The sequence below is a fragment of the Pelophylax lessonae genome (assembly GCF_965119305.1).
Source record: "Pelophylax lessonae genome assembly, chromosome: 3".
Classification (NCBI taxonomy): Eukaryota; Metazoa; Chordata; class Amphibia; order Anura; family Ranidae; genus Pelophylax; species Pelophylax lessonae.
The window spans coordinates 619,450,054-619,476,728 of NC_138770.1; the positions used below are offsets into that span (position 1 = coordinate 619,450,054).

At 44.2% G+C, this 26,675-nt stretch overlaps 1 protein-coding gene across 1 annotated transcript in view; it reads right to left on the reverse strand.

The window, feature by feature from the left end:
* The window catches only part of KCTD3 (potassium channel tetramerization domain containing 3), a 133,136-nt gene that overhangs the window by 78,368 nt on the left and 28,093 nt on the right, over positions 1 to 26,675 (reverse strand). The window contains exons 5-7 of the mRNA XM_082249836.1: positions 20,827 to 20,885; positions 17,749 to 17,829; positions 7,373 to 7,510 (exon numbers count right to left, since the gene is read on the reverse strand). Of these exons, the coding sequence (XP_082105962.1) occupies positions 7,373 to 7,510; positions 17,749 to 17,829; positions 20,827 to 20,885 (278 nt within the window). The remainder of the gene's footprint in view (positions 1 to 7,372; positions 7,511 to 17,748; positions 17,830 to 20,826; positions 20,886 to 26,675) is intronic.

Here is a 26,675-nt window from a genome sequence, read left to right on the forward strand (position 1 = left end):
GAACCTGACCCTTAATCGAAGTCACCGTCCGTTTGATGAATCGAGAAATGGTTGCAGAAGAGGCAAATAGTTATTTTCTTTTCAGGCCCATCCGTAAGCACAAATAGGGAGTCAGACTTCCTAAAAGACTCCGTAGCTGCCAGGTACACCCGAATAGCCCAATCTACATCCAGGGAACACAACGCAATTTAATAAAGGGATGCCACTACTGTGCAAATGGACTCCATCCGAAAATTCTGAACCCACACAAAGTGGTTCAGGGCCTTGAGATCCAAGATTGGATGGACCCTCCTTCCTAGGGACAGTAAATAGGTTTGAATAAAACATTGAAAACATTCTGACTCTGGAACTGGTACAATGACACCTTGCGATAGCAGATCCTGTACCGCCCCGAGAAGGCCTTGCAGACGATCTGGGGACAAACGAGTTGGAAGGGAAGAACCTTGCAGGAGGCAATGACCGAGACTCGATCTTGTAACCGGACTGAATCAACTCGTGGACCCATTTGTCTTGAATAAAAGACTTTTTAATGGGTTTGGAAAGAAGCAAAGATGTCCCCCCACCCCAAGTACCAGTGAGGGCGCCCCTTCAGGCAGAGGTGGACTTGTCTGCAAGACCAGCGGAACCCGCTTTTGACTTGCCAGACCAGGGTCTCTTAGAACCTTCTGTGAAGTTACAGGCAAATTTTGATCCCTTGTCCTGCGATCCCGCTGGATGAAAGGCCCGTTTGTGAGCCGAGAAGAAAGGACCACACTTGCGACAAGGCTCTTTGCTCTTGTTGACCTGTGGAAGCAGGGTACTCTTACCTTCCATAAGACCTATAGTGATCTCTTCCATAGAAGCTCCGAACAGGTGGTCTCCTACAAAGGGGAGATCAGTCAGAACCCTTTTGGAAGCCTGGTCCACAGGCAAGCATTTCAGCAAAATCATACGGCGAAGAGTCACAGCTGTCGACAGACACTCTGCAGGCTAAAGGGGCCGCATCCAGAGAGGCATCACAGATATACTGTAACCCCTGTACCACCTGATCCGCCAGCTCCATCAGCTCAGGAGAATGCTGACCCCCTTCCAAATCCTGGCACAGAAGCTTTGCCCATTCTGTTAAGGTCTGGGAGACCAAGGTTATGGCAAACACCGGCCTCAAAATTAAACCGGCCATGGTAAAAAGGCATCGAACTAGAGACTCTGCTCTCTTTCCACCGAGTCTTTAAAGGATGGAGAGTCCTCCTCCACCAGCAGCAGCATGGCTTTATTTAACCTGGAAACCTGAGAATCCACCACCGGCAGAACTGTCAGTTTCTTTAATAGGAACACTTCAAAAGGATACCTCCCAGCGAAGCGCTTAAGTATCCCGACCATGCGTTTTGGGGAACCCCACTGACTTGCAACAATATCGTTGAAATAGGCGGGAAAGGGTAATACCATAGTCGCCTTGGATGGTCTGAGGCTACTAAATTGCACCAGTGCGGCCGACGCAGCATTAGCGGAGTCCTCCAACTTTAACGTTTCCCTCACTGATACAATCAGTGCCTCCACAAGCGCCTTTTCATCCGCGGCTGTAGCGGAAGAGGGTTTATCCTCACTATCAGAGCACTCAGGGTGCGTGGACGCAAACCCAATAGGGTGACGCGAGTCAGAATCTGAGGAGACAGATTATGCAGGTGAAGGCGGGGGACACTTTTTGCTAGGCCTATGTTCAAAAGCCATATCAACTTTTGACACCAGTGACTGCAGGACCGCCATCATGGCCGCCAGGGCGGACTGAGACCCAGCTTCTAAGAGTGGGTCAGGTGGTGGCACGTGCTCCAGGTCCAGGGACTCCATGGTTAGCCTGGAGACCGCCAGCAAAATCTGGGGGGAAAATTGCTGTAAAAAATCCCCCACGGGTTCCAGCGCACCAAAAGCGCATAGCAGAAAGAGGGAGCTTTACACCCGCAGGAACTCACCAAGGACTCAGAAGGGACACAGACCGCCAAACTGCCTGCCGTGCGGCGATCAGAGAGGAAGGTCAGGCACTGCCACTAGAGGCCCATCGCCGAATCACCGCTCTCCAGGCTACAAAAAAAAATGGCCGCCGCATTGATTTCAATGGGGAACTGCCAAAACATGGCCGCCGAGCTACACAAACATGGACACCGAGATCAATAGCAGCCATTTCCAGCAAAACGGCCCAATGGACCCTCAGGTACATGAGCCAGCAAGGGGGCCCCGGTAGGGACCACCACCAGGACAAAGTTCCCAGAAAATCGCTAACTGAGCAGCCGGCAGCAAGCTCCCTCCCTCCTCCAGCCCCATCAACACTTAACCCCCCAAACATGTAAATAGTCTGGCCACCCCCGGGGGGGGGGGGGGGAGAAGAGATGGGGGTGGGCTAAAGGGGGTGTGGTGAGGGTGTTTGTGTGCAGGGGGACACCATTAGGGGGGGCACCATTTGGGAAGGAAGGACACATGGGGGCCCACCAACCTGGGGAGGAGCCCACGTCCACCCGGAGAATTCACCAGAGGAGAGGGGGGACACTACTCACCACACCTTGGAACCGATCGGGCACCACTCCGGGCAGATAACCGCACCACCTTGGAATGGGGGTGCTGCAAGCCAGGAGGTACGCTGCTACACAGGTCATAACCAGGGCTATGCGTCCTCGCGAGACATTTAACTTGTCGGCCAGCCCCAGTCCAGTGGGGCTATGTCACGGCTGACTTAGCACGGAGCTGCGGTCAGGTCACGCTCACTGGCAGGACTGGGGAGGACCGTAAGGATCTAGGATATCCAGTGCATCGCCCAATCCAGCAGCTGATTGTAGTTGCACTGGAACAGACTTGATTGTAGTTCAGTAAATAAAAGAAAAAAATTTGGTTTAAAAAATGCCAGGACCAGAGATCCCAGGAAGGAACTAGGTCCTTACTCCTGACTAGGCAGAAAAAAACTGAAGTCCTATAGCAGGAAGTGGGAGTATACCCCCTAGGACTGCCCTATGGGCGTAGTCAATTTTTTTCTGTCTAGTGTCTCACTCCTATGGAGAGCAGCATAACCCAGGAGTCAAAGAAGATATGGAGCTGAGTCCATCGATGACGAATGAAAGAGAACATTTATTTACAAAAACAGCGCTACATCATTTAGTATACATTTTAAGTTTATTTTTTCATTCAATACATTTTTATTGAGTTTAACATAAGAGAATATATATATGAAACAAATAAAACAGAAATTTGGAATATTCAACAGGTTCCAATGCATGTACACAGCCATATAATAAGAGTAACAAATGAATGGTGCAAAAATAGTCAAACAATCAGAATTATCAGAAATATCAGGAAGTATTCAAAACTTCACAGGCATACAACGGTATGACAAAAAAGTAGGAAGATGGCACAATGCAGTATAGTAATAATAATGTAAATAATAGTAATGTAAATATCCGTGTGAGGATGTAATACGGGAGCAAGAGATCCATCCATTCCGAACCCGGTGTAACGTTAGAAAACCATACCCCGTGGAGAAACCATACCCTCGTCACTTCCTGTGAGAAACAGCTGAGCAGCGAAGGAGTGCGCATGCTCAGAGAGCCGGAAACAACATGGAAGAGCAGAGAAGATGACAAGTGCGCATGCTCAGAAGGTATGAAATAATTACGGTAGTGAAAGTAATGTTAAACTTGCGGCGGTTACATAAAACAGCGCGGCTGCACTATGAGACATCTCCGCTCCTATCCTTGTAACTTTCCTGATGTCGGCTAATAAATATGAAAGCGGCGGCGGGTGTATGAGATGTAAATGTCGGCTCCGTGATCCGCTTTTATATTTATTACCCCAGATCAGGGAAGTGACAGGGAGAGGAGCGGAGATCACTCATAGTGCAGAGGAGCTGTTTTAATGTAACGGCGGCAAGTATAACGTTAAACACACTGCCGTGAGAAATCCATACCCTCCGGAAGTGACGAGGGTATGGTTTTCTCACGGGTATGGTTTTTTCACAGAACACAGGAACCCTAAGGAACAATGTCACCAGGTCCGGTTTGAGGGAGCTCCCTCCCCCTCGCTCGGGTCAAAAGGAAGTTACAATTATGTCAAGAGAGTCTTAGTGTTTGTTTCAGATAGGGCCAGCATTCCCAGGACTTTTGGAATCTTTTATATGTCAGGGAGTGGATTGCCAGAGATTTCTCTAAGAGATAGTTATCATTCACGAGCGCAATCACCTCAGACAAATTAGGAGCAGTATTAGATCTCCACTTACGGAGAATCAGGGTCTTGGCTGCTAGCAATATGTGGGTTACCATTTGTCTATAGTTATGAGGGTAAAGATCGATGTTGATATTCAATATAGCCAATTCTATTTTAAGTTTATTTTAATACACAAATAATATATTTTCTGAAAGTGTACGGACCAGTAGAATATAAAAAAATAAAAATAAAACACTTTTTTTTTTTTTTTTAGGTCCCACAATGGTTTAGAAAAGGTTAGTCAAAATGATAATGATAATAAAAATCGTTATCAGAGGACACAAACACAGCCAAGCTTACAAAATTCCTACTAATTCTAACAAAATATTTGTAAGTTTAAATTCAACTTTTTGCAAAGTTTGAAGGGATCACAAACTATAAATAGAACTAAAAATCTGGAAATTGGCCTCACACCTGCGTTATCATATTGCCCGATCCACAATGCCGTATGTGGACTGCGTTAGTGTGCTTTACAATAAAATGATGTTGGCATTCATTTTTTTTAATACAGCATTGTGCAGTTACAATGTGTGATAATGCATCACAGAGCACTACCCTGAATACAGTTTATTTGTAATTTAAAGTAAAGGGCACTGTAATCACTGTTGTGCACTGCAGCAGATGTGCACAATGCACACCAGCATGCACATAAGGCACATAAAAATAGTGCAAAAAAACTAAGCCGATTCCCACACACCCACACAGTTAACCAGTTTGCCAACCGCCCGCTGCAGTTTTTACTACGGCAGGCTGGCTCGGCCGCGTGAAACATCGTAGGGGTACATCGGTTCACGGGAGCGCTCCTGGGGGCGAGCGAGCGTGCGGCGCCGCCAGCGTGCTCCCGCCCCCACTAGGCAGCGGGGATGCCGATCCACGAGACCCGGGCCGGGCACCCGCGATCGCTCCCAGCTGAGAGAGGACAGTCAGCTCTTTTAAGCACAGCTGACTGTTCTCTCTGAAATCATCACAGAACGCCTGTGATCCTTCTATATAGGATCACAGGTCTCTATGATCATTTCACAAGCCCATCCCCCACAGTTAGAAAAGACTCCCCTAGGCTCACAATTAACCCTTTGATCACCCCTAGGTGAACCCCTTCCCCACCAGTGTCATTATTACAGTAACAGTGCATATTTTTTAGCACTGATAACTGTAGTAATGCCACTGGTCCCAACAAAAGTGTCAAAAATGTCAGTTAGGCGTCCGATCTGTCCGCCGCAATGTCGCAGTCCTGCTAAAAAATGCAGATCGCCACCATTGCTAGTTCCCCTAGTTTGTAGACACGATAATTTTTGCGCAAACCAATCAAAATACGCTTATTGCAATTTTTTTTTTCAAAAAATATGTAGCAGAATACAAATTGGCCTGAAAGGATGAAAATTTTTTCTTTTTACATTTTGTTTTGGGAATGTTATATAGCATAATGTGAAAAAAAAAAATAAAAAAAAATTATATATATATATATATATATATATATATATATATATATATATATATATATAATTTTTTTTTTATTTATTTATTTATTTATTTTTTTCAGAATTGTGGCTTTTTTGTTTATGGCGCAAAAAGTAAAAAAAGGCAGAGGTGATCAAATACCACCAAAAGAAAGCTATTTGTGGGAAAAAAGGACATACATTTTATTTCGGTACTGTGTTATACAATTGTGCAATTTTTCATTAAAGCAACGCAGTGCCAAAACGCAAAAAATGGCCTGGTCATTATGGGGGCAAATCCTTCTGGTCCAGAAGTGGTTAACGAAGGCATCGAACCCCGCCACCCCCCCCCCCCCCCCACTTACAAGCTGAACATTATCAGGATACACCAATCAGTGTCTGCAGCCAATGGGGCTCATCCTTCGTGAATGGGGGAAGGATTATTCCTTTATTTTTATTTCTATTAATCAGGATAGGAAATTTGGGGAAATATCAGGGGCCTAAACAACCCCTGATATTTCACTTTCGATTTAGAGGAAGAGATTGAGGATAGGGAATCCTCAGTCTCCCCTGCAGCCCTGAAGTGTACCGAACACAGGTATGTTCTGTACACGGCGCTCCATGCTCATTCACAAAAAAGGTCAAGGCCTTGTACAAACAGGCATTTTTGCATTACCTATGAGTGTTAACAAGCATTCAGAAGAAGGCAGAACTGCAACTTACAAGTCTTGCCTTGAAAGACAACACTCACACAGGAAGAGTGTTAAGACTTCCCACACCCTCTTCTCCACAGCATAGCAGAAGTAGTTTTGTAGTTCCCATAAGTGACTTAAGGGCCGCACACATGGGCCGAATATAGGGCGGCATCAGCAGGTGTGTACAGCAGCTGGTCCGACAGAAGGTGACCGAACACCTGCCTTCTGTTGAAGGGGCATGACCAAAAAAGGTCTGCCCACTGGCATCCGATCAGCACCTGTGTGGTCTGGCGGGGGCTGTCCCCCTGTCTCAACACAATATTTTAGCGGGGCGATCGCTGTACTAACATAGCATAGTTAGTATAGCGGCTCCTCCCGAGTTCTTCCATTTTTTTTTTTTTGTTCAGCCCACTGGGTTGGCCAAAAAAAAAAAAAAAAAATGCCCCATTTACACTTGTGTGACTTCTCATGCGACTTTGGAGTTACTAAAGTTGCTGCGCCTAAGTCGCACCCCATTTTCTCAATGAGTGCTGTGCGACTTAGGCGCAGCAACTTTAGTAACTCCTGCACTACTTTGGTTGGACTTTCATGCAAATTGAGGGTCAGACTTAAATGTAAACCTTCATAAGTTGCATGAATGTCGAATCTGCATGATAATACATGCAACTCGTGTGTGACTTTGTAGAGCACAAAAAAATCACACTGGTCAAAGCCAAAGTTGCATCAAAATAGCATCAAGCCGCATTGTAAAGTTGCAATGGAATACAAGTCACACAAGTGTGAATGGACTTGAATAGTGTGTACTAGGCTTTAGGCAGGGCTAATAATACTGCTTTGGATAACAGTGCAGCGCACAGGAACTCACAAGTTAAACGGATTTCTGATCAGGTATACCTTTGGCTCTTTTCCCTGCAAATATTTCCTTAAAAATGCACCCGCTTTCTCTTCCATTACCTTACAATGGGTGAATTAAGTCTTCCACATAGCAAAGCTTTTCTTGAAAGCCAAGAGAACACTTACCGAGTTTAGCTATGCCCTCTATAGCACAGAGTGTAGGCTGCAGGGTGCTGCTCTGAGCTGCTCCTTCACATGGTCTCTGGCTGGCTTTAGTCTCTGCAGAGGATGACGCTTCACATGTCAGCTTGCGACTGGGAATAGCTGTAAAAATACAAATCCACGGAATATAAAAATTCACACATCCTTATCTAAGCCACAAGGTTATTTTAAAGCTAAATTTCCAGCAGCTGCGTGCATTGGCGGGGATTTGTGATCACACATCGATGTAAAGAGCCAATACCCAGCAGCTCTTTACCATGTGACCAGCTGTGTCCAATCAAACGGTATTTGCCGGTTATCGGCAGTCCTCTCATCAAGCTGACAGCGTGCGAGGAGAGTCGAGTCGATAACCGGCAAACCCACACAGGGGACATCTTCACCGATAATCAGTGCCCCGATTATCAATACAGCCCCAACAGTGCCCACCAGTGCTGCCAATTAATGCTCATCAATGATGCCCGCCAGTGCCGTCTATCAGTGCCCATCAGTGCAGCCTCATCAAAAACCCAGTGGTGATAAGGTACCACCAAAAGAAAACGGTCTCAAAAAAAAATTCTAAAAATTTTTGGGCACAGTGTTGCATGACCGCGAAAATGTCATTCAAAGTGTGAGAGCACTGAAATCTGATATTTGGCCTGAGCAGGAAGGGGGTGAAAGTAGGCAAGTGGTTAAAGCAGATGTGTATGCCTGTAATCACCAATCATATTTTTACATACAACTAAGGATTTGAATCAGTCTGAATATCTGCATGCTTACATTACCTGTACTGCTGCACTCACACTAGGAGCCAATAAAGAGAAGGAAGAAGAAGAAAGAAGAAGTGTGCTGACCACGGTAATCATGGCTGCTGATCCAGGATAACGTGGTCAGAAGTGTGAGTTCACCTCCCTGCCCCTCCTGCCACTATTCCGCTGTGGCTGTAAAGTCACTGAGCATTAATACTGGTATCCCCTCTGTAAATCAAAATATACAGTGAAGTGTGTGTTTTTTTTTTCTTAATTATGCAGCGAAATACCTTATTTCACAGTGCCGCTGTGCAGTCACGTAACCTCCCGGCTGTCAGAGGGGAATCTCAGCCCCTCTATCTGTAGTCCTTAGATCGGGGAGAGCTCCAGGAGGTCACATGAACACACAGCGGCACTGTGAAAGGTATTTAGCTGCATAATTTTAAAAAACAGACACTGCACTGTATATATTGCTATAACAGAGGGGATACCAGTAATAATGCTCAGCAACTTTACAGCCACTTTAAGTTGATGGTACAGCTCAATCATTCTGTGAAGGGTGTCGCTTTGGTTGAGGGGCCCGTGGAACCCAGCTTACCTTTGAGAGGTTGGGATATTCCTCTCTCAGCTCCCTCTTATGTGCAAGTCACCCTGTGTCTATTAGGGGCACAGGATGACCGAGAAAATGGACAACTACTTAATGGACATGGAGAATATGGTTTGGATGACGTCAAAATGGGACAGTCAAATCTATGATACATTAATTCCACTTTATCAGAATGATGGAACATTGTATGAGCTTTGCATCATAGACTATTGTAGGTAGGAAATCATAAAGTACCTGCGCTGCTTATAACCGAAAAACTATATCAACAACAAAAAGTATATACTTGACAGTGATATACTTAAAGTGCTTGTGCAAAAAATAGTGTCTCATATATTCATAATACAAACATTGTACATTCATATATAGTGCAATTAAACTAAATACAATTAATTAAATAATCTGTGAAATAACGAATAAAGTTCATAAATCCTCTTCCAATATTATAAAAGTGAAAGTCTCTGTGCTCATATAGGTGCCTCGTGCTAATTCAAAGTGCCAGTGCTCAGTCCTTGTGAGTAGGTGCTCCCCTCTCAGTTCCCCACTCACCAGAAGCTGAGTAATAAACCGCCTTATAAGTGGTCCTAAGTATTGGACACCTCTAAAGATCGCCAATCATGGAGTAGTATCGATCCTCTGCCGCTCACTATATCCAGATATTGCTCCCCAATTTCATGCAAAGAAAAGGGCTTTCATCGTGTAGTATTTAAAACAATTTATTGTACACGCAAATAAAAATTACACTTACAGTGTTCAAGGAAAAAGTCCGCCTATGCAATCCCACGGGCCGCCAAACAAATGGCCGTGTGGTGCACCCGTGTACCGGAAGCCGGATGTGGCCAGACGCGACGTAGTACGTATTCGGACGGCTTGACGCGTTTCGCTTCGCCAATCAGAGCGTTATCAAAAGCTATGATAACGCTCTGATTGGCGGAGCGAAACGCGTCAAGCCGTCCGAATACGTACTACGTCACGTCCGGCCACATCCGACTTCCGGTTTCCGGTACACGGGTGCATCGCACTGCCATTTGTTTGGCGGCCCGTGGGATTGCATAGGCGGACTTTTTCCTTGAACACTGTAAGTGTAATTTTTATTTGCGTGTACAATAAATTGTTTTAAATACTACACGATGAAAGCCCTTTTCTTTGCATGAAATTGGGGAGCAATATCTGGATATAGGAAGCGGCAGAGGATCGATACTACTCCATGATTGGCGATCTATAGAGGTGTCCAATACTCAGGACCACTTATAAGGCGGTTTATTACTCAGCTTCTGGTGAGTGGGGAACTGAGAGGGGAGCACCTACTCACAAGGACTGAGCACTGGCACTTTGAATTAGCACGAGGCACCTATATGAGCACAGAGACTTTCACTTTTATAATATTGGAAGAGGATTTATGAACTTTATTAGTTATTTCACAGATTATTTAATTAATTGTATTTAGTTTAATTGCACTATATATGAATGTACAATGTTTGTATTATGAATATATGAGACACTATTTTTTGCACAAGCACTTTAAGTATATCACTGTCAAGTATATACTCTTTGTTGTTGATATAGTTTTTCGGTTATAAGCAGCGCAGGTACTTTATGATTTACTGTTTGAAAGGCACCCCCCATTTTTACCAGGAGCAGCTTATTTATTATATATATATTTTTAGTGGTAATATTTTTTACTTAATATTTATTGATTTTTCACAAATAATTTACTGAATTAAGTGATCCTAAGCGCTAGCCCCCTACACCTCAGCTATTGTAGGTAGGAGCCAGACAGTCTGCTACTGGGGTCTCCTGCTATTGTCGGAAGGATTTCTATGTTTATACTTAAGATAATGTGTATTGTTCTTTAGGAGTTTGATGCTGGCAAGTCTGACCTGGAATAAGATCCCTGATTGTCTAGGTGACTAGTTTAATTAACTTAATGTTTAGCTATGGTTGTTATATTCATGTGTGTAGTTTGTTTTGTTAGGGTAATCTGATCATCAGGGGGAAGTCCTCCTGTGTGATATACAGTATCTCACAAAAGTGAGTACACCTCTTCCATTTTTGTAATTATATTATATCTTTTCATGTGACAACACTGAAGAAATTACACTTTGCTACAATGTAAAGTAGTGAGCGTACAGCTTGTATAACAGTGTAAATTTGCTGTCCCCTCAAAATAACTCAACACACAGCCATTAATGTCTAAACCGCTGGCAACAAAAGTGAGTACACCCCTAAATGAAAATGTTCAAACTGGGCCCCAAGTGTCAATATTTTGTGTGGCCACCATTATTTTCCAGCACTGCATAACCCTCTTGGGCATGGAGTTCACCAGAGCTTCACAGGTTGCCACTGGAGTCCTCTTCCACTCTTCCATGACGACATCACGGAGCTGGTGGATGTTAGAGACTTTGCTCAATAGGGTTTAGGTCTGGAGACATGCTTGGCCAGTCCATCACCTTTACCTTCAGCTTCTTTAGCAAGGCAGTGGTCATCTTGGAGTTGAGTTTGGAGTTGTTCTGTTGGAACACTGCCCTGTGGCCCAGTCTCTGAAGGGGAATTATGCTCTGCTTCAGTATGTCACAGTACATGTTGGAATTCATGGTTCCCTCAATGAACTGTAGCTCCCCAGTGCTGGCAGCACTCATGCAGCCCCAGACCATGACACACCCACCACTATGCTTTGGGCACACTTGGCTTTGTACTCCTCACCTGGTTGCCGCCACACACGCTTGACACCATCTGAACCAAATAAGTTTATCTTGGTCTCATCAGACCACAGGACATGGTTCCAGTAATCCATGTCCTTAGTCTGCTTGTCTTCAGGAAACCGCTTGCGGGCTTTCTTGTGCATCATCTTTAGAAGAGGATTTATTTTGGGGCGACAGCCATGCAGACCAATTTGATGCAGCGTATGGTCTGAGCACTGACAGGTTGCCCCCCACCACCCCTTCAACCTCTGCAGCAATGCTGGCTGCACTCATACGTCTACTTCCCAAAGACAACATCTGGATAGGACACCAAGCACGTGAACTCAATTTCTTTGGTCGACCATAACGCTGTATGGTCTTGGCCACCCTGCTGCAGCTCAGTTTCAGAGTCTTGGCAATCTTCTTATAGCCTAGGCCATCTTTATGTAGAGCAACATTTTTTTTTTCAGATCCTCAGAGAGTTCTTTGCCATGAGGTGCCATGTTGAACTTCCAGTGACCAGTAAGAGAGAGTGAGAACGATTACACCAAATTTAAAACACCTGCTCCCCATTCACACCTGAGATCTTGTAACACTAACAAGTCACATGACACCGGGGAGGGAAAATGGCTAATTGGGCCCAATTTGGACATTTTCACTTAGGGGTGTACTCACTTTTGTTGCCAGTGGTTTAGACATTAATGGCTGTGTGTTGAGTTATTTTGAGGGGGCAGCAAATTTACACTGTTAAACAAGCTGTACACTTACTACTTTACATTGTAGCAAAGTGTCATTTTTTCAGTGTTGTCAGTGTCACATGAAAAGATATAATAAAATATTTGCAAAAATGCGAGGGGTGTACTCTTTTGTAAGATACTGTATATTCTGTGTGAGTTTGTCAAATAAAGGTTCCAGTTTTATACAAGCTATTGTTGGTTAGTCTTGTATATTGCGGCTATAATATCGGATATCTATGTTCAAGACTCGAGGAAGCGGTATACTGACAGAAGCACTCAAGCACAGTGTGGGTCGGTTCTGTCACATTGGTGGCAAGCGGTGGGATAGTGCTTCCTTCCTGTGAACTGTTGTGGATCGCCTTCGCAGTAATCCCCCAGGACTGTGTCTGCGGACCAATACCTGAAGATCAAGCAGCAGATTCAGGTGGAGGTCTGAAATGAAGCCCTCCAGGTCGATGGTATACACCAGCGCAGGTGCACACCAGCGCAGGTGCTTTCCAACCCCAGGGCAATGGGTCAGTGATCAACGGGAGTTGCGGATGCCATTCCTGGGAGAGCGGCCGCAGAAGCAATGGGTGTCCCAGTTGGACAGGCAGGTCCAGCAGGAGATAGAGCTGGACAATCAATATCGGGCTCTGCAATGGCACGCAGAGCAGGAATATTTAGGGGAGAAAACAGAATGCTCACCGGAGGGATAGGACTTTTGCGGCCCTGGACTGCTGGTGGTAGAGCCTTACAAATGTGTTTGGCAATGAAGTGGAACCTATCCTTGAGGACCTGTGAGAATACAGAGAGGCTATGCTCGGTCTCTCAGGAGTCTCAGAGCTTAAAGAAAGAACAGCACCGGGAAAAGGGCATACAGGGAACTGCTAGAACACGTTTAGCAGCATGCCCCAGAATCAGCAGTGGAAGCTGCAGAGATTGCCATCCCTAAAGCTGAAGCGTAGGACAACTGGACAGAGGGTCCAAGACCTCTGCCCCACACCTGTGGCAGTTCCAGGGGCCCAGGGTAAAAAGGAGACGGTCACTTCCCAGCAGCAGATCAGGATCCAAGGGGAGAAGAGAGAGGAGGTTGTTGTCCTCCCTCCCCAACAAGCAGCCAGAGTGGAGGGAACCATCTTCCCTCCCCAACCAGGATCCTTCTACTGGGGGGGGGGGGGGGAGGCATTCCTTGTACTGAGGGGGAAAAGGCATTCCTACTACTGGGGGGGGGGGAGGCATTCCTTCTATTGGGGGGGAAAGGCATTCCTTCTATTGGGGGGGAAAGGCATTCCTTCTATTGGGGGGGAAAGGCATTCCTTCTATTGGGGGGGAAAGGCATTCCTTCTATTGGGGGGGAAAGGCATTCCTTCTATTGGGGGGGAAAGGCATTCCTTCTACTGGGGGGGAAAGGCATTCCTTCTACTGGGGGAAAAGGCATTCCTTCTACTGGGGGAAAAGGCATTCCTTCTACTGGGGGAAAAGGCATTCCTTCTACTGGGGGAAAAGGCATTCCTTCTACTGGGGGAAAAGGCATTCCTTCTACTGGGGGAAAAGGCATTCCTTCTACTGGGGGAAAAGGCATTCCTTCTACTGGGGGAAAAGGCATTCGTATCTTTGGGCTAGATTTTAGCCATTTATGACAAATTACATTAAGGCTCAGTTAACACTTCTGCAACCAGAAAGTCGCACAACTTACGGTGCAACTTTGCCAGGTGACTTCCTGGCAATTTGCTGGAGACTTGAGTATGTGACTTTGTCTTGTGCAGGTATGCAGGGATAACAGCATGCAGGAAGATGCCATGTGCCTGGGTAATCTTCCTGTAATGTCGGATCCAATTCACATTAATATAGAGGAGGATCCTACTTGTAGGCGACTTCCATTAAAGTCTATGGGCACAAGTCAGATAGAAGTCGCCTTGAAGCAGTACAGGAACCTTTTCTAAAGTCGGAGCAACTTTAGTAGTGCTAATTAAGACAGCTCTCATTGGCTAACATGGGATTTCACATGCCATTCGACTTGGGGCCTCACAAGTCGGTTCCCAAGTCACGGCAGTGTGAACCGAGCTTTAAGGATCGTTCTAGATTTTCGGTTCCTTTTGCTATACAGAATGCAAATACCTTATTTAAAGAGTCAATCCACCTAAAACCTAAAAAGCTGACACTTCCAGCTGCAGCCTGTGAGGGACAATGACAGGTGAGCTGGTATGTGATCTCAATTAATGGCATAATCAGAAATCAATTGGACTGATTCACAATCACTCATCTAATGCTAACCATACATGGTTAGAAAACCGTTCAAAAAGCGATCGATACGACGGATTGTACGAATTTCAATTTTTCAAATGCAAAAAAGCGAACAAACATGTGGGATTTTTTGCGCCAAAATGAGCGATTTTTGAAACATTAGTAGTGGAATCGATCAAAAACAGTTCAAACAAAACTACAGCGCATGCACTTGTTAAAATGTAACCCCGGATCATGTTATCGTCAACGAAAAATCTACCGTTTATCGTGTTATCGATTAATATCATGCCGATAATTGGGCAACATCTACTGATACAATAGCGACGTTATCGCATGCACGTTCGACAGATCTTTAGAAATCCGACCATTTTTTTTCCCCGAACAATTTTCTAACCGTGTATGGCCAGCATGTGACCAGTGTAGATTCGCTGGGTGAAGAGTTGTACAGGCAGTCCCCAGGTTACAAACAAGATAGGGACTGTAGGTTTGTTCTTAAGTCAAATTTGTTTGCAAGTAGGAACAGCTACATTTTTTAAGTTTAGCCCCTGCCAAAATAATTTTTAAGGTTTTGGGATAGTACAGGGAAGGGTTAACACCCCTGTACCATTTGTTTTTCTGTCGGTACCCCTGTTCAGAAGATTTCACCCCACTTTCTGTCCCTAAAACAATTGTTTTTGAAAATTTTGGGTTGTTGTAGAAACAAGGATTAGTGATAAAGCTTCAGTGGAGACACCTTTTTCCCATGAGAAGTCTTCCAGGAGTGAATTTCCCTTCCTAGGGGGAGATTTCTCCTCACTTCCTGTTGTCCCCCTCCATTTGTAAGTAGGAGTCATTTGTAAGTTGGATGTTTGTAACTCGGGGACCGCCTGTAATCTAATTTGCTGCTTAAAAGCGTCACATACAGTACTTATTTGGCACACTCTGGTGTAAAATGGTGTAATCATTATTTTAAAAGTCAGGAAAAATGTAATTGCAGCAAGTAAAACTGAAGAGATCTCCAATGAAACTGAAAAGCCCAGAAAATATAAAAAAAACTGCTTTACAGTCCACTTAATAGGAAAAGACTCCAACCATTAAAGTCATTATTTTAATTCACATTATTAATTCGGCACTTACTGAAATAATAACCTTTTAAAAAGGAGGACATGCCTCTCCAATATACGAGTAGAAAAGTCACTTTGCACTTTTTCATTTCATTAATTACTGAATTAATGCTAAAAAGCGAGGGCTGGACTATGTTAGATCCCTGTAAAATGTCATATCTAATAGCCGATATCTGCTTAGTTGTGTAGACATGAAACTTTCCTTCTCATACCCTAGCAAGCAGATTGGGGTCCTGCTGTGAGTACGGTAGGGTATACTTTTTCCTAAATTTGCGCTAACGGGCAATGTTTCTGGACCAGTTTTTGGGAGATCTATCCCCTTCATTTGATCCAAGCAGTACTGATCTACAAAGATTTAGCAAAATGCTTTGACAAAATCTTTAAATCGGATAACACTTTGTAAAATTTTGGGAAAAGAAAGGTGAGCCAGTTAGCCAATGGGCTATGAATAACTGTTTTGCGTGTACAGTAAGCCCCGGTTCACACTTATGCGAGTGCGGGAAGGCTGCGAATCCGCAGTCTGTTCCCGCATCGCACACGCACCCCCGGCAGTTCACACTGCCATATGCGATACGTTGGGGGTGTCAATGTAATCTTAACGACACCCCCAGTTTGATCGCATATCGCAGTGCGATCGTGCAGTTCGCACAGGATCGGATCGCACAAGTGTGAACCGCTGTGCGATCCGATCCTGATGCGGCTTCCAAAAAGGGTCCCTGTGCGTGTTTGCTGCGGCTGCGGTGCAAATTTAGCCATACAAAGTGTATGGCTAAACTCGCACCGCACAGCCGATCGCATGTAATGAAGGAGCAGTGCGCTCCGACATTACATGCGAACCCGGCACTCGCACAAGTGTGAACCGGGGCTTAGGTCCAAGGAATGATTTGTATGGCTCTATAAACATAAGAAATAAACCCCCAAGATTGGTTTTAAAAGTGACACCATCTATTTTAAGAGTGGGCTACTGAATGAGAAGGGGTAAAATCACAATGGAAAAGATGGTCAAAAAAGGTATCCGATAGAATTTAAAAAACCAAGACAAATCAATTTCCAAACTTTGCTTTCTAAATCACTATTACAAATTTTATTACCGGCAACGTTACAAACTTATCTTAAAGCCCAACTGAACCCACAGCTAAATACATTCCAGGTGCATCAAAACAGAAGGTGTCCAATGTCTTAGGCCCCTTTCACACGACCGTTTCCATCAGGTCCTCCACTCCATTCATCCCTATAAACCAGCGTATGTAAACCGCCTACCTTTAGAGCCGGTTCACATAGGCGCGACCCGACTTGCCGGGGCGACCTGTGAAGTCGCGGTGCACAGCTCGCACCGCGACTTCGGAGCGGCATGCACGGACTTCATATCATTGAAGTCAATGCAGGTCGCTCCAGGTCACCCCAAAGTAGTACAGGACCCTTTTTCTAAGTCGGAGCGACTTATGTCGCTCCTATTAGAACGGGTCCTGTGCTAATCTATGGCAGGCGACCCACAGAGACTTGTCAGGCGACCAGGTCGCCTGACAAGTCGCCCCAGTGTGAACGGGGTCTGAATCTGACCTGCAAAAAATAAATAAATAAATAAAAAGGGAATAGGAGTCTGTTCTCCTCCAAGTAGGCAAATCGGAGGTAGTCGGGTTTAAATGGACAGTGGAGTCTATTTACACCCAACTGCCCATAGAGCAGAGCAGGCTCTGTGTGTCCACTCTGCATAAACTGAGCGGTCAAGGATCGGTCATCTGTCCGCTCTGATCATGAGGGAATCTGTGAGTGGATCCCCTGCTGATCAGAACAGAGTTCACCCCATGTCAGTTTTGTTTCCTTTAAGAAATCAGCCACAGCACAAGTAGAAAAGCTTTTCCCCTGCCAGCACACTGAAGAATGGGACCCTTGCTTGTTGTGTGGAAGCAACTATCTCTCTGCAGAGGTCATATACGCTCCCTATTGAGTAAGAACTACAGCTCTCCAATAAGCAGGGAGCATTGCTGATTGCATAGCTATTGGTCTGACTCAATACAGAGCATCTTAGACCTCTGAAGAGAACACTGGCTCCAACATAGAAAGCAAGAATCCTGCTGTGCAGCATGCTGCCAGGAGACAGACTTTTTTACTCGGACTGTGGCTGATTTACAAATAAAACAAAACTATAAGACCTTGAAAACCTCTCTTTTTTTAAAGCACCTGAAATGTATTTCATTTATTTACATTAAGAGTTCAAAACTGGGTTTTAAGACAATTAAAACAAAGTATAAAGAAAAAGTTACCTGGAGGAGGTAAATAGCCATGAAATAAGACACAGCCACAAGATGAGCGTTCCAGTTCTTCACATAATAACAATCTTCTTACTGGGAACAAAGTGAGAAACCAAAGTCAGAAGAGACATTATAACCTTCTAGAAACTGAAACAAGAATGCCAGCCAAATGCAACCACAGCCCCTTGTACCCCACAGTATCACTTCACACTGAATATTGGATTAGATTACAAAATTACCATTCAGCCCCACTCAGGAACGAGAGCTTACAACTTTATTAGTAAAGCCCTGTACACACGTACCGATTGTCGTCCGTAAATATTCGGCCGACGACCGATTGGCCGATTGTCGGCTTGTCAGTATGATGCTTCCGACAGCGCATTTTCGGCCGAACAGAATCTGTCGTGCAGGCATTGCTGAGCCCTAACACCGTGGTCAGTTTATGTGCCTCCAACATCCGCAGCTCTCTCACCCCCCCCCCCTCCTGTCAGCTAGTGACAGTGCTCGCCCCTCCCCTCCTGCTGCTGAAATAACAGTGTAAAGTACATACACAAACCCCTGTTAGAAAACGCTCTATGCTCCTAGTATATATGTTCTTTGTAAAAAAAAAAAAAAAAAAAAAAAAAAAAAAAAATGCAGATTTCTACCTTATTTCATAGCGCCCCTCGTGGTTACGTGCTCTCCTCCTCTACTCCCTGACTGACGTAAGGCGGGAGATTCTTGGCCCCTCCCGCTGTAGTTGGCAGATTGGAAGAGGGAGCAGCGAGCAGTGCCATGAAATACAGTAGAAATCTGCATATTTTTTTTACAAAGAACATACACTGGAGCATAGAACATTTCCTAACAGAGGGGATTGTATGTACTTCACAAAAGGGGCTTTACAACCACTTTAAGCACCTCAATACTGGTCACTTTCACTCCCTTCCTACCCAGGCAAATCTTCAGCTTTTGGTGCTGTCGCACTTTGACAATTGCGTGGTCATGCAAAACTGTACCCAAATAAATCAATTTCTTCACACAAATAGAGCTTTCTTCTGGTGGTAGTTAATCGCAGTTTTTTTTTTTTTTTTAGCAAAAAAAGAAATGAAAGTTTTTCTTAGTTTCTGTAGGAAAAATTGTGTAAATAGGTAATTTTTCTCCTTCACTGATGGGCACTAATATGCAGAACTGATAGGCAGCACTGATTGGCAAAAACTGGTGTCACTGATGGGCATAAAGTGGTATCACTGTTGGGGCTGCATTGCAATATGGGCCCCCGATAACCAGTGCCCCGATTACCTTTACACATTTCCTCTGTGAGGAGATGCCGCTGATCATGGGAGGGGAGATGACTCTTTCAAGTGTGAGGTGGGGTGAGCCGATAAATGGCGTCTCCTTATTTATACGTGATCGGCTGTGATTGCACACAGCCGATCACATGGTTAAAGAGTCGCAGCTCTTTGCTGAGATCGGGGGTCGCACTGTACCCACCGCAACCTGCAATCACGGCTAAACTGGGCTGCGATTATATAAAACGTTGTCCCGGACCAAGAACCGTCATTTATCTATACCGCAGTCAGGAGGCGGTTAACCAGAGAAAGCCTCTATTAATTCATCCCAGAGGTGATCGGTAGGGTTGAGGACAGGTGTTTGGGTGTTCCTCCTCACCAAACTATGCTGGTATGGAGCTGGCCTTTTATACAGGGGCACAACCAGAGAAAAAGAAAATGTTTTTTTACCTTGGGGCAAAGAATGCATTAAAGTAAAAAACGTTCTTAGTTTTAGGCCTCTTTCACACACTGCATCCGTCGGACGGTCTCAGTTTTTCTCAGCTGGCGATCGATCCGCCGATCCCTCACTGAGCAGGAGGATGACAGCTGTTCTTCACGCTGTGTGCGGAGACACAGCTGTCAGTTCCCCATGCATCTCCATGGGGGAATCGGATGGGAACGGACCATCGGTCCGTTCTCATCCGATCCGCTGGACGGATGGAAAATAGGGTTTCCATCTGTCCAAATTTGATGGATCAGATGTCAGCGGACATGTCTCCGCTGACATCCGATGCCCCATAGGGATGCATGGGGGGACCGTTCAGATCCGCCAAAAAAACGGACAGGCAGATCTGAACAGTCCCCTTGTGTGAAAGAGCCCTAAGGGCTCTTTCACACAGTCTGCATTCCGTTCTCTTTCACACCGATCCACGCTGAGCCGGCGGATGACAGCTCCGTCTCCGCACTGTGTGCGGAGAGGGAGGTGTCAGAGCCCCGCTGCCCTCTATGGGGAATCGGATGAGAGCGGACCGCCTGTCCGCTCTCATCCAATCCGATCCCCTGGACGGATGGAAAATAGGGTTTCCATCCGTCCGGATCTCACGGACAGGATCGGATGCGGATGGCAGCGGACAAGTTCCCGCTGACATCCGCTGCTCCATAGGGCTGAATGGGGCATCCGATCAGATCCGCCTAAAAAACTGACAGACGGATCTGATCGGAACGCCCGTGTGAAAGAGCCCTTAGTCTCACTTAAACTCATGATCAGCCTGACTTTTTCTGCTCAACAGCTATCCTTCTTTTTAGTGTATATTGTGTGTGGCCCAAGACAATTTCTCCTCTTCCAATGTGCCACTGCAAGGTCTAAAGGTTGGACACCCCCTTCTTTAGGCCATACAGAGTAGAAGCGATTTTAAGTGTTTACAAAGTTTTAACCATATAGTATAGAAGATGAAGTAAGAGACGTCTAAAAATAATTTAGTTCAGCCTTGGTTGATTTAAATATCAAGGGGGTACTGGAGCAAAGGCCGGGTTCACATTGTGCGGCCCTGGGTTGGTGCCTGGGATCCGGTGCGTGTCGGTTCACCAGTTCAGATGCAATTCAGGTCGGATTTTTTGCCTGAATTGGCGCCTGAACCGGACCCAAAGACGCACAGGACCCTTCTGCAATCCGGACGGCGGCCGCCCTGGACCTGTTTAAACCAGCTTCATTGAAAGCAGGTCACACTCCCCTGTGATGCGAATTGGATGCAGGGAAACTCCCATCCAATTTACACATACGTGAACCCAGCCAAACTGTAATAATTACAGATAGCTTTATGAAACCATACTGCAAACATACCCAGAGGGGTGATTCCATAGAATTCAGCTTCATGGCGCAGAACATTAAGGCTCACTCCCCTAAAAGAAACAAGAGAAGAAAAAAAAAAAGTTACACTGGTCTACAGAGACAGGAAAACACACTGCATAGAGCAGGGCTTGACAAATTTGCCTGAAATCTAGGAGCAAGCTAAAAAAGTTAGGAGCCAGTTTTTTTTTTTTTTTTTTTTAAACAACCAAGTTTTATTTAATAAAACGGATACTAAATTTACACATAACTAAGACTAGAACCTCCTCTATAGCGCAATTGGATGGAAACAGACTGTCTGTCTCTTTCCATCCGATGCCATCTGATCCAATCCACGGGATGGATAGAAAATAGAACCACCATCCGTCTGTTTTTGGCAGACAGGATCAGATGGCGGCAGATTACTGCTCCATAGAGGAGAATGAAGGGTCCGATCAGGTCTGCCTGAAAAACTGACAGGCGGACCTGATCAGACAGCCCATGTGAAAGGGGCCTTCGGCTGTGGCACGGCGATGAGGAAAAAAAAAAATTATATATATATATATATATATATATATATATATATATATATATATATATATATATATATATATATATATATATATATATATATATAAAAAATTTTTTAATAATAAGAATTGGAAAAAAAAAAAGAAAACTTTTTTATAATAATTAAGAAAAAAATTATTATTTATTTTTTTACATTTAAAAAATAAATTAATAATAATAACCACACTACCTGTCCACTTACCTTTAAGCAAAGGACAGAGAGATGAAGCCTTAAAAAATTTCCCTCTCCTCTTTGGAAGGAGATGGGAAGGCATTGAGAACATGCATTACTCCCGGCCACCACAAGAGGGCGCCAGTTCCCCTAGCCTCTCATCTCACAGAAGAAGGCCGAAAAGCCAGGGCCTCAATTTTTGGACGGCGCGGAAGTCCGTGCACTCGAGGAGGAGGTGGGGGCGCAAAAGGGACAGGACACCTCCTGCAGGGCACCCCAGGCACCAGGTCGCTAATTCTAGTCGCAAATGCGACCCGGCGCCCGGGGTTTGTCGAGCCCTGGCATAGAGTACAAAATGCTCTTGTCCCACACATGTCAAAGAGGCACTACTTGTACTGAAAGTCATCTTATTTCTTCCTATTATATGTTTTACTGATTAAATTATTATAACAGATGCTTTAATAATTTTAGGTTCCCTATGAAAGGAAAAAAAAAAAATGTTAGAGTCCCATTCGTAGTCAAGCTAAGGTGTTCAAAAACAACAGAAGGTAAAGCAGAACTCAACTGTATCTGAGCACTGCAACCCAAAAAACGCTATTTAACCACTTGCATTCTGGAAAGGTTTACCGCCCCCCCTTCATGACCCGGCCATTTTTTGCGATATGGCACTGCGTTACTGACAATCGCGCGGTGACAATCACACAGTTGTGCAACGCTGTGCCCAAACACAATTTTGTACTGGGACCAATTTTGTTTAATATCTTCATAAGTGATATTGCAAAAGGCCTCGAAGGTAAGGTTTGTCTTTTTGCTGATGACACAAAGATATGTAACAGGGTTGATGTTCCTGGAGGGAAACGCCAAATGGAAAAGGATTTAGGAAAACTAGAAGAATGGTCAGAACTCTGGAAACTGAAATTTAATGTGGATATGTGGATAAGTGCAAGATAATGCACCTGGGGCGTAAAAACCCAAGGGCAGAATATAGAATATTTGACACAGTCCTGACCTCAGTATCTGAGGAAAGGGATTTAGGAGTAATTATTTCAGAAGACTTAAAGGTGGGAAGACAATGTAATAGAGCAGCACGAAATGCCAGCAGAATGCTTGGATGTATAGGGAGAGGTATAAGCAGTAGAAAGAGAGAAGTGCTTATGCCGCTGTACAGAACACTGGTGAGACCTCACTTGGAGTATTGTGTGCAGTACTGGAGGCCATATCTCCAGAAGGATATAGATACTCTAGAGAGAGTCCAGAGAAGAGCTACTAAACTAGTACATGGATTGCAGGAAAAAAAAACTTACCAGGAAAGGTTAAAAGGACCTTAACATGTATAGCTTGGAAGAAAGAAGAGACAGAGGGGATATGATAGAAACTTTTAAATACATAAAGGGAATCAACTCGGTAAAGGAGGAGAGCATATTTAAAAGAAGAAAAACTACCACAAGAGGACACAGTTTTAAATTAGAGGGGCAAAGGTTTAAAAGTAATATGAGGAAGTATTACTTTACTGAGAGAGTAGTGGATGCATGGAATAACCTTCCTACAGAAGTGGTAGCTGCAAATACAGTGAAGGAGTTTAAGCATGCATGGGATAGGCATAAGGCTATCCTTCATATAAGATAGGGCCAGGGACTATTCATAGGATTCAGATATATTGGGCAGACTAGATGGGCCAAATGGTTCTTATCTGCCGACACATTCTATGTTTCTATGTTTGTCTTTTTTCCCCTACAAATAGAGCTTTCTTTTGGTGGTATTTGGTTACATCTGCGGTTTTTATTTTTTACGCTAGAAACATAAAAAGGCCGACAATTTTGGAAAAAAAAAATCAATAAATTTGAATTTCTTCATCAGTTTTGGCCAATATGTATTCTGCTACCTTTGTGGTAAAACAAATCCTAATAAGCGTATATTGATTGGTTTGTGCAAAAAAATATAGCGTCTACAAACTATGGGATAGATTTATGGGATTTTTATTTTTTTAAAACTAGTAATGGTGCCATTCAGTGACTTATAGCGGGACTCAACATTGCAGCGAACAAATTGGACACTAAGTGACACTACACTTATACAGTGACCAACACTATATATACATGCACTGTCACTGTACAAATGACACTGCGTGGGGGGTGCTTGTACTGTTGAAAGGAAGAGATCTGTGTTCCTGCTTAGAAGAATCACAGCCTTTCCTTGTCACAGGACGGCAATCTGCCTTGTTTACATAGGCAGACTGCCATTCTGCCTGTCTCCGGAACGATCGGCGGGTCCCACTGATTGGCTCTCACTGTGTACAATCATAGTGGGAGTCGCTGGCGGCGCACCCCAAACCCGGAAGTGCAGAATCACATACAGGTACGCGATTCTGCATAGGGGAGCTGCTTTGGTGCCATTTATGTATAGTATACGATCGGCAAACTGTTAATTAATGCTTAATATTTAAAGCAAATTCCCCCATTTATTAATTTCTCCGTGATTTAATATGTTGAGAAATCACTTTGAAAGACACCCCCATAGCATTTCTAGCTACAGCCATCCAGAGTGAAGGCAGATCATTCATGCAGCATTCACTTTCTTAGCTCATACATGCAGATAGGAGTGTGTGCTTAGCTAATAAAGCCCCTCCTCCAGATGAAAGGAAAAAAAAAAAAAAAAAAAGAGCTCATTATAGCTCCTGGGATGTTACGACATCATTTTGGCCTAGGCCAGAAACCAGGAAGCAACTAAAGAAATATAAAAAGGTTTCAAACAAGTACACATAATATACTTTCCTCTCAATAACTAATGCTAGCAGCAGAAGGCTTAAAAACAGACACAGCTGAAATTCCAACTTCCTACACAGCGAGAGGAAAAAAGTATTTGATCCCCTGCTGATTTTGTACGTTTGCCCACTGACAAAGAAATGATCAGTCTATAATTTTAATGGTAGGTTTATTTTAACAGTGAGAGACCGAACAACAACAAAACATCCAGAAAAACGCATTTCAAAAAAGTTATTGCATTTTAATGAGTGAAATAAGTATTTGATCTCCTATCAATCAGCAAGATTTCTGGCTCCCAGGTGTCTTCTATACAGGTAACAAGCTGAGATTAGGAGTACTCTCTTAAAGAGGGTGCTCCTAATCTCAGCTTGTTACCTGCAAAAAAGACACCTCTCCGCAGAAGCTATCTGATTCCTATCTCGCCACCATGGCCAAGACCCAAGAGCTGTCCAAGGATGTCAGAGACAAGATTGTAGACCTACACAAGGCTGGAATGGGCTACAAGATCAATGCCAAGCAGCTTGGTGAGAGGGGGACAACAGCTGGTGCAATTATTTACAAATGGAAGAAACCCAAAATAACTGTCAATCTCCCTCGGTCTGGGGCTCCATGCAAGATCTCACCTTGTGGAGTTTCAATGATCATGAGAACGGTGAGGAGTCAAAACAGAACTACAGGGGAGAACCTGGTCAATGATCTCAAGGCAGCTGGGACCATATTAACCAAGAAAACAAATGGTAACACACTACATCATGAAGGACTGAAATCCAGCAGCGCCCACAAGGTTCCCCTGCTCAAGAAAACACTTGTACAGGCCCGTCTGAAGTGTGCCAATGAACATCTGAACAATTCAGAGGAGAACTGGGTAAAAGTGTTGTGGGCGGATGAGATCAAAAATCAAGCCCTTTGGTATCAACTCAACTCGCCATGTTTGGAGGAAGAGGAATGCTGCCTATGACCCCAAAAACACCATCCCCACTGTTAAATATGGTGGTGGAAACATGCTTTGGGGGTGTTTTTCTGCAAAGGGCACAGGATAACTTCACCGCATTAAAAAGGCACAATGGACGGGGCCACGTACCGTCAAATCTTGGATGAGTCCCTCCTTCCCTTAAGCCAGAGCATCGAAAATGGGCCGGGGATGGGTATTCCACAATGACCCAAAACACACGGCCAAGGCAACAAAGGAGTTGTTTAAGAAGCAGCACGTTAAAAGGTCCTGGAGTGGCCTAGCAGGTCTCTAGACCCTTATCCCAAAGAAAATATGTGGAGGGAGCTGAAGGTTCATATTACCAAATGTCAGCCCTGAAACCTTAATGACTTAGAGAGGATCTGCAAAGAGGAGTGGGACAAAATCCCTCCTGAGATGTGTGCAAACCTGGTGGCCAACTACAAGAAACGTCTTACCTCTGATTTCCAACAAGGGTTTTGTAAAACTATCAGCTGGGCTTCCATTATGCCCCCAATTACCTTTCAGAGGAGGGATGGGCCACCTCCAGGCTCACCTGCCCCATATCTATCCATTCGCTTGCATGTGCTTCCACTGTGAAGGCTCTTATAAATTCATTAGAGTAGGACTGCAGGTAATACAGGGAGCCGTGGAGTGGCCCTGCAGCTTTCACATGCGTTTGCAAATGTGTGTTAACGAAACAACTAAACCCATGTTTTGACGCAAACTGTTAGACAGGTTAATTTGGTTGGTAAGCAGACTGGCTAGCAGATTGAACTGGGAATTTTACCTTTGTTTGTTTCTTGCCACCAGGTACTAAGTCATGTGTTGCAAAGGGGTACAATACTTATTTCACTCATTATCCACTTAAGGACCAAGCCTTTTTCGGACATGTTGTTTACAAGGTAAAATCAGTATTTCTTGCTAGAAAATAACTTCGAACCCCCAAACATTATATATATATATATATATATATATATATATATATATATATATATATATATATATATATATATATATATATATTTTTTTTTTTTTTTTTGCAAAGACTCTGGAGAATAAAATGGCGGTCGTTGCAATATTTTTTTGTCATGCGGTATTTGCGCAGCGGTCTTTCAAACGCAATTTTTTTGGAAAAAATACAATTCACTGAATAAAAAAAAAAAAAAACTCAAATAGTAAAAGTTAGCCCAATTTTTTTTTTTTGTATATTGTAAAAGAAGAGGAGGTCACGCCAAGTAAAAATAGATACCCAAGATGTTATGATTTCAAATTCCACTCGTGGAATGGTGACAAACTACGGTACTTAAAAATCTCCATAGGCAACTCTTTAAAAATGTTAACGGTTAACAGTTTAGAGTTACAGAGGAGGTCTTTTGCTAGAATTATTGCTCTCGCTCTGACCGTGGTG